At 41.0% G+C, this 12,100-nt stretch overlaps 1 protein-coding gene across 2 annotated transcripts in view; it reads left to right on the forward strand.

The window, feature by feature from the left end:
• The window catches only part of BGAL17 (beta-galactosidase 17), a 241,616-nt gene that overhangs the window by 224,575 nt on the left and 4,941 nt on the right, over positions 1-12,100 (forward strand). For both annotated transcript variants that reach the window (XM_090015937.1, XM_090015938.1), the window contains 2 exons: positions 5,660-5,805; positions 5,912-5,977. In XM_090015937.1, the coding sequence (XP_089872063.1) occupies positions 5,660-5,805; positions 5,912-5,977 (212 nt within the window). The remainder of the gene's footprint in view (positions 1-5,659; positions 5,806-5,911; positions 5,978-12,100) is intronic.

Genomic DNA, 12,100 nt, shown 5'->3' on the forward strand with positions numbered 1-12,100 from the left:
GATAATTGCAACTTCGTTTGTGGTGGATGGGCTATCCAATGGAAAGTGGAACTGTGAGGACCCCAGATCTCTGGGAAGGTTTCCGCAACTCTTAGAAAAAAAAATCCGCATTTTTAAAGGGTATGGATTGGGGTCGTTACACCAATGGCCCCTGCCCCTCTCTTGACCGACAGGGGCCTCTGGCCCCTGTCTCATTTTTTTTTGTCGAGCAAAGGCTCGATAGGGGCCATTAGCCCCTGCCTCCTCTCTTGATGAGCCGCAGGGGGGCCTTTGGGCCCTGCGCTCTCTCTCTTTACTCGTTTCCTTGGCAGGGGCCATCGGCCCCTGCCCCTTTCTTTTTAAAATCTGGCAGGAGTCGAAGGCTTCTGCACCTCCTTTCTTTAAAACCCAGCAAGGGCCTCCTAAGGCCCTTGCCCCTCTTTTTGAAGACCCAGCAGGGGCCGAAGGCCCCTGCCCCTCTTACCTTTATCACGGCAGGGGCCGATGGCCCTTGCCCTTCTTTAAATTATCTGGCAGGGGCCGATGGCCCCTGCACTTGTCTCCTTTGGCGGCATGGGTCATTGGACCCTACCCCGTTCTTTTTCATAACTGTAGGGCCCGATGACCCATGCATTGAGTTGCGGAGAAATCGAGTCTTCTCCCTATCCTTATTCATTTTATGCATGCTAAACAACGTACTTTTGCATTGTTACGCAACGGAGCCCGTTCGCGTCCCGCGAACTAAACCAACGATCACCTACGCTCGTAGACGACTTCTTCCTCACAATACCCCAAGGTAGGAGAAGTTGCACAAGGACTTAAATAATTAAATCGAGCTTAAATAATTAAAGATTGAAATGACTTAATTATATATTTATATACATATACGTATATAAGTATGCTTTTAATTTAAGGACGCGGTTTCACGATCCTTGTTCTTTGCTTTCGCATTTCCTATTTTTGTTTGTCGTCGCGCTTTGCGCCCAGGCTTTTGTTTTCGTATTTACTACTTACTGTCTTTTAATTCAATGAGCGGTTTCGTGATCCTTGTCCTTTGCTTACTCATTTCTTGTTTTTGTTTGTCGTCGCGCTTTGCGCCCAGGCTTTTGCTTTCGTATTTACTATTTATTGTCTTTTAATTAAAGGACGCGGTTTCGCGATCCTTGTCCTTTGCTTTCGCATTTCCTGTTTTTGTTTGCCGTCGCGCTTCGCGCCCAGGCTCTTGCTTTTCGCATTATTGTCTTTCGTTTTTGCCTTGCCATCGACTCAGTGTATTCGGGAGGAATACCTTTTCCACTATTTTTACCCGATATGTTTTGGGAAAATCCTTGATCTGGGACAAGATCAAGTTGTTAGGTGATGGGTTCTTTAGCGAAGCCCATTTACCAAGACCAGTGTCGAGTCGTGCATAGCACCCAAACACTGCGTCATCGGATGCGAGATTCGAGAAAATCACATGCCATATATAGGCAAGTTGTTGATCGTTTCGAAAGACTTAGAATGTTAGAATAAAACATTATATCTTTGCGAAACACACTCCTGAGGCTCCTATTGAGGACCTATATCCCTTTCTTCGTAGCGTACTCTTGAACATGCGAGGCATGCTACTACTACGACGATTGGATGAGATAGTCATATGACCTCGATTAGTGCTTTGTGCACATTGTTGAAAACACATAAAAAAAATGGGATCGCCTTCATAGGCAATATGCTCGTTTTGGTCTAATGGACCAGAGCATGAAGAATGAGGCAACGACTAAGAAATCCCCATCGCACTCAATTCCACCTGGCTTCGTCAAGAGAGAGGATGAAGGGTACCAACTCCGATGGACAGACCATTTATGGCTTTTTACGGGCAAAAGACCCGTCTTCCCCGGTCATCGGAGGTTAGGGTGGATTGGGGCTATAATAGTTAGCCTAATACTTCTGCAGAAGTTGGATGCATCCCTATCAGGCCTTGGGGACTTACTCTCTCGATCATCGGTCGTCTTCATAGGAATAGGATTCAATCAGACAACCGAGGTATCTTAAAATACTTAACATAATGAACACTCGGCTTGGTCTCGGCTGTTTCAACTCACGTGCCATGTATGTACCCGCATGGCCGGTTAACTAGTAATAACTAAATTGAGCATGCTCACCTTTCAGTTTGTTGCACTTAGCTTATTTCTCCAGTTTATATGCTTAGTTTGCTTGTCACTACCTGCTGCATAAATTATTTATGCCTAATTTAGTTCTTTCTGTTTTTGTGCTCACCTACTAGTTTTCGCAAAACTAACTTGTTTCATGGGTACAGGTGACGAATAGGTGCATCACAAGCGATGACGCGACTGCGAGATGACTTCAGGATCCACTGTTTCTGCTCGTAGTTCTTGTCCTGGACATTTTTTGTTTTTGTTACAGTTTTTCCGGAGGAAATCCAAATTTTATACAAACCTGACACTCTCTTTTAATAGAAGAAATGGTTTTCTAAGTATTATTGCAGATCGTCCATGGTAAATCCTTGTTCTCCCGCTAACGTGCCCAAAGTTGTCAAACTTGTCCTTTTTCTTTTAAAGAAATCGTTTCCGCTTATTTTAAAAATAAACTCTGTAAAGAAAAGGAATTTTTTAACTATTTCAAGGGAATTATAAAGTTCGAAATTTTGGGGCGTTATATTCTCTCTCTCTCTCTCTCTCTCTCTCTCTCTCTCTCTCTCTCTCTCTCTCTCTCTCGTCGGCTCGTCGGAGACCCCCCCCCCCCCCGACAACCCACTCTCCTTGCTTTTGCGGAGCAGCGGCCTTCGACGACACACGCACACCGGCCACCCTCCCTCCGACGACCTCCAGGTACGCACCCTTTTCCTCTTTCTTCTTTCGTTTTTCTTCTCTCTCCCTCTTTCTTTACGTTCGACGGAAGGCTGGCAGGAGGCCAGTGGCCCCTGTCGTGCCTTCCTTTACATCTCTCTCTCTCTCTCTCTCTCTCTCTCTGCTACTCCTTTGACAGGCAGGGGGTTCCGCCCCTTCCCTTTGCTTCCATTTTCAACAGGGAGGGTCGAGCCTCCTCCCTGTTCCTCGGTACCTCGAACAGCAGGGGAGGGGGTCGAGCCCCTCCCTGCTCCCTGTTACGGCAGGGAAGGGGTCGAGCCCCTCCCTGCACCGCCGTTGTTCAAGTGAGGGGTCGAGCCCCCTCCCTGCTCCCTCTTCTCTGGCATCAAGCAGGGGCTTCACCCCCTGCCTGTTTGCTTGTTCAACAGGCAGGGGCGAAGCCCCTGCATCTTTGCGTATTCGGTAGGCAGGGGGTGAAGCCTCCTGCCTCCCCCTTTGTGCTAACGAGTAGGGGCTTGGCCCCTGCCTCTTTGCTCTTTCGGCAGGCAAGGCGAAGCTGCCTCCCTCATTGCCTTCATTAGGCAGGGGTGCAGCCCCTTGCCTCCCCGTTGTTTGCTGACAGCAGGTCAGCAGGGGCTCGCGGCCCCTGCCCCTGCTTCTTTCGCGTTCAGCAGGTTCGCAGGGGCACGCTGCCCCTGCCTCTGCTTTCTTCATGCCAGGTCAGCGACAGTGTAATACCCGAAAAATTTAAGTGGTTTATACTAGGATCCGTTACCCGGATCCATAAGAAACCTACAAATAGGTATTAATGTATATATAATAAATAACTAATATTATTGGTTATAAGCAAAATATTAATTAAATTTGTCCACGATGGGTCAAATCCACAACTCGACCTAAATAGATCCAACTGTGGATCCGTTGATCCATTTTATGACCCGGATCCACTCTTATAACCAGCCTCGGATCCAAATCAGGATTTGGAATCCTGAGTCGCAGGTCGTAGAGTCCGGACCCGAACCTGGGCTGCACTTTATAAAACTATGAAAACAAGAATCGTGACTAGGGCGCGATTCTTGCCAAGATCGAAGGGGGGGAGGGGGTTTGATGCAGTGGTAGGGGGGAGAACAACTAACCTCGTGGATGCCGACGCTGAAGGTTGAGTCGCGACGACGGGATCAACACTGGGCTGCTTACGGGTTGTTGTTAGTCACGTCTTCAATGTGCAGTCGGCAGTAATAATGACACGGATACAGTGTGAAACCAGTGGAAAACTCGGCACAATGGGGCTGAGCAGTATTTTATTTGAAGGATGATAATGCTTACAATAAAGAAATAAAGAAGATAAAACTCAAACAGAAAAGTTGCTGGGTTGGAAAGGAAATCAACGAAATAAAAGAAAGAGTGTCAGAGAAAACCATTGGTCAAAAAGCAGAAAACCAAAAAAAGCTGCAGTAGCATAAAGGGGTTTTTTCTCTTTGTCCCGTGCGCAACCCTAGAGTGACCTTTTTAAAAGGCATTAGTTGGATCCGGATCTCGGGTCCGGTCCGGTCCCGAGATCACTTCAGTGCACTGTTGGATCTGGGGCGTCCCCACTTGTACTCTCGGTACACGTCTGATGTAGGTACGCAGCGGAACCTCTCCTCCGTGTCTCGGTACGGGAACCTGGATTGGGTCCACGACTTGGGTCTGATCCCCAATCCCATGGTGTGAATCGGGTCCACTGCCTGGGTCAGGCTGTATGGATCCGGTTTCCCTATCCTACTCTATATCATTCTCCCCTGGTTGGGAAAAAGTCGGCTCTGATGACTTGTTGTCTCCACAGTAAGCATATAGGTCAGACACATTGAATATAGGTGAAATGTGCCAGTCTTCGGGCAGCTCGAGGAGGTAGGCATTCAGGCCCAAGCGTCGAAGAATCTTAAAAGGATCATACTTCTCAGGGCTCAACTTGCTATAGGTACCTATAGGAAAACGCTCGGGACGCAAGTAAACCCAAACTAACTGACCGACTTGAAACTTGACATCACGACGACTTTGATCTACGAAAGCTTTGTAGGTTTCGTAGCTTTCAACAAGTTTGGCTCGCACCTGACTGTGGATATCACGCATATATTCGACGGCATCAAATGCGTCTAGGGTTGGGCCTGTGATATTTGACACAGGGGCTAGGTCAACGACATGGGTGGGTGACCGACCATAAACCACTTGGAACGGGGATTTGCCTGTAGACCTGTTGATAGCACCCATAATCCGTTTCTGTGACTTTGCTAACATAGATGCATTGTAACTAGGCATGACAGGATAACTAAACATTCATCAACTATTCTGCTAAACAAATCATCATATACACACCCATTGAACACTTAAACACGAATATGTACATAAAAAAATCAGTGTAACATGTGTATATATATAATATGAGTCGTGTACTTGACTGTCAGGCCAGCTCAGGCTTAACAGTCCAGTGCATAGGCCCTGTCAGGGCCTATGTAGGCTGCTGCCAGTTGGCCCAAATGAACCCCCCCTCTTTTTTTTTGTAACATACCCAGGCCAGCATCCATGATATAAGTCTTCTGTTTTTTTTTCTCTTGTAACATACCCAGGCCAGCATTCATGCAACAGCATCCATGTCATTGCATAAATGTTCTTCTTTAATGATAATAAAAAGAAAGGAGTAGAACGACCTGCCCATATACAGGGCAATGGACATAGTTAAGAAAGCTATCGATGAACATTCCTTCTATATATTGTCTATAAAGTTTCATATTCCTTTTATCATGCTTGAAGGTATGTCTAAACTTTTATTCTTGTTGTTCCTAACTCTAATTTCCCAGTAAACAATGTCAATAACATTATTTTTCACTTGACAGACAATTTATCAAAAGGACCAGGATTTCATGTGGGCTATTTTGTTATTAATGAAATGGAACAAGTGAAAGATACATATATATCATTCAGAGGCTGGAACAAAGGCTTGTGTTTTGTCAATGGTTTTAATGTTGGAAGATTTTGGCCAGTATAGCATCTCTCTCTCTCTCTGTGCTGTGTGGATGTGTGTGTTTGTGATTGCAGGATCTATTTAGTTTCTTCTGTGTCAAAATTGACTTTATATTCCTTGGCAGGCTGTTGGACCTCAATGCAGCCTTTATATTCCAGCTCCGATCCTCAAACATGGAAAAAATGTTCTGGTATGGGATCTGTATTTGCTTTCTGTTTTATTAGCCTGAGTTGAAATTTTCAATTGCATGAAATGCTTCATGTGCCTTAATATGATTAATCATCTTCGCACTTTCTGGAATATTCCACGAGTTGGTTTATAAAATCTTAAAATTCAGTTTTCTTTTCAAATATCTACAGTTAGTAGTTTGTCTTAATTTGATTAATAATTTTTCTATAGAACATCAATAGACAATTTGGACTCTAATAAGGAGCATTCACATCATGAAAGTTGAAGGCATGAAAATAAATGACGAAAAAAATATGGTTCAAGGATTTAGGTAAATGTCTACTTTAGCAAGCATATGTATCCTAGTGTTGAGACAATAGAGCGCTTAATCAATGAGGAAATTACTTGAGTGTCGGTCCAAAAAATTAGTTTTCTAGTTTTTTGCTTTTCAAATTTTTAAAACTTCAAGTTTTTTAAATTCTGGATAACTGCAGAGTTTGGATGAATTTAAAAGTCTGGAAAAGATTTAGATTTTAATTTTGTACATGTTTGGATAGCTTAATTGAAATTTGATGCTCTCTCTCTCTCTGGATCACATAGCTATAGTCAAACCTTAAATTTTGTGTTGATACATATCAACAAACAATTGGTGAGCAGCCTTTGTGTGCCTCCAATAAAAGCAATTTTGGTGAGGTATATATTGAGAAACCAAGGCATACATACACTATGATAATGGAGTTCTAATATGACAACACCATTCTTGTTTCCTTCAATGACGGTCTCAACCAAGTGCCCATTTTTTATATTGAACAACAATCCTCTTGTCTGAAACAAGCCAAAATTCCAGACACAGAGAGAGAGAGAGAGGTGGTGCATGTTGAATAGTGTAATTGTAAATAATTGTAATATGCGTGTTATCTATCGTTTATTCTATCCTTTGCTTGTATTATATATTGCTACTAGTAAGGGGTATAATTGTAATATTTCAAGGGGTTAGTATCTTTTGTCTTGTAGTGTAAAGGGGGGAGTCTACCCCTATATGCTTGTTGTTCTCTCATTTTTTCTATTGAGAAATATTGAAGCAATCTTCCTTTTCTATTCTCGTCCCTTCTCTCCTTTTGTTCCTGCTGGTAGCACAATTTCAATATTGAAGCGATCATCATATTGAAGAAAGAACATCTAGTGATCCTATCACTTATACACATAGAGATAAAAGCATTCTTAGAAGTGAAATTGAAAAATATAGTGAACCTAGTGAATCTACACAAGAGATAAATCCTTGAAGAACCGATAGGACTAGAAAAGTTTCTTCTAGGTTTATATCCTATGATTCATTTTCACCTAGATATAAAGTTTGTCTTAGCGCCATTCACTCATATGTGGAACCTAAAAACTTTGAAGAAGCCAATAAGAGTATTGAATGGGGAGAAGCTATGGATAATGAACTTAAAGCTCTTATAAAAGCTAAGACATGGGAATTTCAAAATCTTCTTAGAGGAAAGAAAACTATAGGGTGTAAATGGGTTTTAAAAGTCAAGACTAAAAGTGATGGATCTCTTGAAAGGTACAAAGCACGCTTAGTTGCCAAAGGGTATAGTCAAGAATATGGAATAAACTATGGTGAGACATTTGCTCCCGTTGCGCGTATGGTTACAGTTAGATGTCTCATTACTATTGCTTCAATTAAAAATGAAACATCTATCAAGTGGATGTCAAAAATGCTTTTTTGAATGGTGATCTTAACGAAAAAGTGTGTATATGGATGCTCTTCCAGGTATGAAGATCCTTAAGGATATAATACTTCGCTTACGAAAAACTCTTTATGGTTTGAAACAAGTTCTCAAGGCTTGGTATGATCGATTTACTTGCATAATGGTAGAAAATGGTTTTGTCTCATGCTACACTGACACTGCTTTATTTGTCAAGAACTCTGATGCAAGTATTGTAATTTTGTTATTATATGTTGATGATATATTGATCACAAGTAATGATGTAATAGGAATCAAGAGTATCAAGTCTACTCTAATAGAAAATTTTGAAATGTCAGACTTAGGTTTTTTGACATATTTTTTTGGGCATTAAAGTTGTCTATTCTCATAGGGGTTATTTTTTGTCCCAAACTAAGCTTGCTTGTGAGGTCATTGACAGGTCAGGTATTTCAGATGACAACTTATGAAACTCCTGAAGTAGTAGGGACAAAGATGAAGATTGATGATGTGATTCCTCTAGAAAATCTTACTCCTTACAGACAACTGGTTGGTTTATTGATGTATCTTAGCATCACCAGACCAGATATCTCTCATGCAGTGCATGTTGCAAGTCAATTTCAACATGCACCTATATCAGTTCATATGAGTGTTGTTTTTCAGATTATCCAATATGTGAAAGGAACCATAAATAAAAGTGTATTTCTATCCTTATCTTCTGAATTAAATTTAATTACCTATACTGACTCTGATTGGGAGCTGGCTCAAATAACCGTCACTTCACCACTGATTTTTGTATTTTTCTAGGTGAATCTTTATTGTCATGGCGATGTAAGAAACAACAGAAGGTGTCCCTATCTTCTACGGAGATTGAGTGCCAAGCCATGGCAACTACAACCGTAGAAATTGTTTGGATTCGGCGGTTATTGGAAGATATGGGCGTACGTGTTCAAGGGCCTACCAAGCTATGCTCTGACGACAAAAGTTTTAAAACCAAACATCTCTTTTTCTTGTTTAGAGGATATTTACCTATTACATCATTATAAATAATATATATATATATGCATAGTATAAAACAAATATATATGAATGACATATATATATACTTGTACAACTTAACACTCTCCCTCAAACTTATGATGTGATATACCAAAAGTTTGGAAATACAACAAAGATTCAATAGGAAGGATTCAAAGTCTTCAAGGGAAATCTCCATCTTTATGACAGAAAACTTTCAAAAAACTTGGGTGTGGGGGTGTGGCAAAAATAAAAAAGATTATATATATATATATATATATATATATATATATATATAAAGTCCAAAAGTTGGACATAAATAACCCTGGGTGCATTGACTACCCAGGGTCAGGTTGACCGCATCGGGTGCGGGTGCAGGTGCGACGCGGGTGCAGCACCTAGTTGAAGAGTCCCTGTGACATAGGTTGCGTGTGTTTATTGGCTATGCAGATGATGAGTCTGGTTTTGGGCATGAGCGACTAGCATGGCAGAGTCCCTCTCACGAGGCCAAAGGAGGAGATTGTTGGGATGGCTACCCCCACAAGAGCCATGTATCCCAATAGGAAAGATGTGGGGAGGAACTCTCCTCTCAAGAGCCATGTATCCCAATAGGAAAGAGGGGGAGGAACTCTCCTCCCACCTCACGCCTCTCTATTTCCCTATTGAGAAGGGATTAAGAGAAATAGAAACAGAGAATGTAGGGGTCTCTCTTGGTTGTGTGCATTAACTAAGAGAGAGAGAGAGAGAGGACAATCACATCTCTGAGCTTCCTTGCTATTTTTCTTTGTGGTTTTTTGTCTCATTTTCGATCTTTAACCCTGACAAGTACATTTACCATGTTTCTCTATAAGAGAGAAGTTGATGCACTTATTTATTGCATAGTGGATTGGATTTGCCCCATGTTTTTCCCAACTTGAGGGTTTTCCACGTAAATTTGGTGTATTGTCTTCTTTGTGATTCTTGTTTTGCTTTTATTTGCTTTCTTCTATATCGTTTGGTACTTGTGTGATTGTCGAATCTATATTTGGATTTGCTTTCATGAGTGGGAAGCATGTCCTAGGATAGGGTCCATCAGCATGGGCAGAAAAGTTTGCATGGTTAGTACCATCAGAAAAGGTACGCACTCTTAATCTCCTAAGCAGGGAGTGTCCTCGCTGACAGCTTGTAAAAGTATCTCCAACAAGATACCAAGAACAATATTACAATATTCTTGAAAATAAATGTGAGCACACACACACACAACAAGAACACTTGTGCACAAAGAGCACAATACAAACTCACAAATGTGCAAATGTGAACCCAAAAGTCATAAGTTCCACTAAAAGAGCTTGGGCTATAATCCCACAAGCTTAAGAATACACAAGGGGAGAGCCCCTTTAAATAGAGGAGGTGGAGTCCTTGGAGAGGCTCCACCTCTAGCCGTTGGAAGGGGCCCAACAACTAGATGGTGGACCCCTCCAAGGTGCTTTCCACCTTTTATAAAAAGAAATAAAAATACAAAAGAATAAAAAAGAATAATTACAAAACATATTCTAAAAGGAATATGTGTAAAAAGACTAAACTACCCCTACGGCTAAACAATTAGAAATATATATTTTATATATATAATAAATAGATACATATACATATATATTAATATGTGTATATGTATTACCTTATATATAAAAAATATATATATTACATTGCGTGATTGATTACATAATTTAACATCCCCTCAAACTTAGGGCAGGATGACCGAGAGTTTGCTAAGAAGGAAGTTGAAGCACGGAGCACATAAAGCTTTAGTGAAGAAATCCGCCAATTGATATTCTAACGTGACATATGGAAGGTCAATGACTCCTTTGAGGTACGCCTCACGAACATAGTGACAATACATCTCTATGTGTTTGGTCCGCTCATGAAAAGTGTGATTCTTAGTAATATAAATTGCACTTTTGTTGTCACAACATAGCTTGGTAGACCCTTCGATTGTATTTCCCATATCTTCCAACAACTGGTGAATCCATACAATTTCCATGGTAGTAGTTGCCATGGCACGATATTCGGCTTCAGTTGATGATAGACACTTTTTGTTGCTTCTTGCATCTCTATGAAATCAGAGAATCTCCTAAAAACACACAAAACCAGTGTTGGAGTGATGGTTATTTGGCTCACCTCCCCAATCAGAGTCAGTATAAGCAATTAATTTTAAATCAGACAAAGAGGATAAAAAAACTCTCTTGTTTAGAGTACCCTTAATGTATCTTACGATTCGCAAGATAGCACTCATGTGAACGGATGTTGTTGCATGCTGAAACTGACTTGCAGTATGCACTGCATGAGAGATATCTGGTCTGGTAATACTCAGATACATCAATGATCCTACAAGCTGTCTATAGGGAGTAGGATCTAAAAGAGGAACACCATCATCAATCTTCATTTTAGCTCCTACTATGGCAGGAGTTTCACAAATCTTTTCATCTGTAATACCTGACCTGTCAATGATCTCAGATGCAAGTTTAGTTTGAGATAAGAAATACCCTCTATGAGAATATGCTACTTTAATTCCTAAAAAATAAGTTAGAAAACCCAAATCAAACATTTCAAATTTATCTTTTAAAATGGATTTTATACTCTTAGCCCCATTAGAATCACTTCCGGTGATGAGCATAACATCCACATACAACAACAAAATCACAATCCCTGCATTGGATTTTCTAACAAACAAGGCAGTATTAGTAAAACAAGAAGAAGATCCATTTTCCAACATTACTGAGTTAAACCTATCATACCAAGCCTTAGGGGCTTGCTTTAGGCCATAGAGCGCTTTCCTAAGACGAAGTATTTTCCCTTTGGGAGTCTCCATTCCAGGTGGAGCATCCATATAAACTTCCTCATTCAAGTCACCATTCAAGAAGGCATTCTTAACATCCATTTGATAGATGTTCCAATTGTTAATTGATGCGACAGTGATGAGACATCGAACAGTGACCATTTGGGCCACAAGCGCAAAAGTTTCTTCATAGTCAATCTCATACTCTTGACTATAATCCTTGGCAACCAATCGGGCCTTATATCTCTCAAGAGATCCATCGCTCTTAGTTTTAACCTTAAAAACCCATCTACACCCTATTGTTTTCTTACCCTTAGGAAGATCTTGAAATTCCCATGTCTTAGCTTTTTTCAGAGCTCCGAGTTCATTTTCCATTGCAACTATCCATTCAGGACTTTTACTAGCTTCCGCAAAGTTTCTAAGTTCTACGTAAGAGTGAATGGCACTAAGACATGCTCTATATCTAGTTGAAAAAGAATCATATGATATGAACCTAGAAGGAGCTTTTTTGTGTCTTTCGGTTCTACGAAGATTTTCCTCACCTTGAGGAATAGTCGGACTATCATCATATCTTTCAAGAGCACTTCTAAAAGTTCTCCTATCTCTATGA

Source organism: Nuphar pumila, chromosome 8 (genome assembly GCF_984573655.1).
Source record: "Nuphar pumila chromosome 8, dmNupPumi1.hap1.1, whole genome shotgun sequence".
In the NCBI taxonomy this organism is placed as follows: domain Eukaryota; kingdom Viridiplantae; phylum Streptophyta; class Magnoliopsida; order Nymphaeales; family Nymphaeaceae; genus Nuphar; species Nuphar pumila.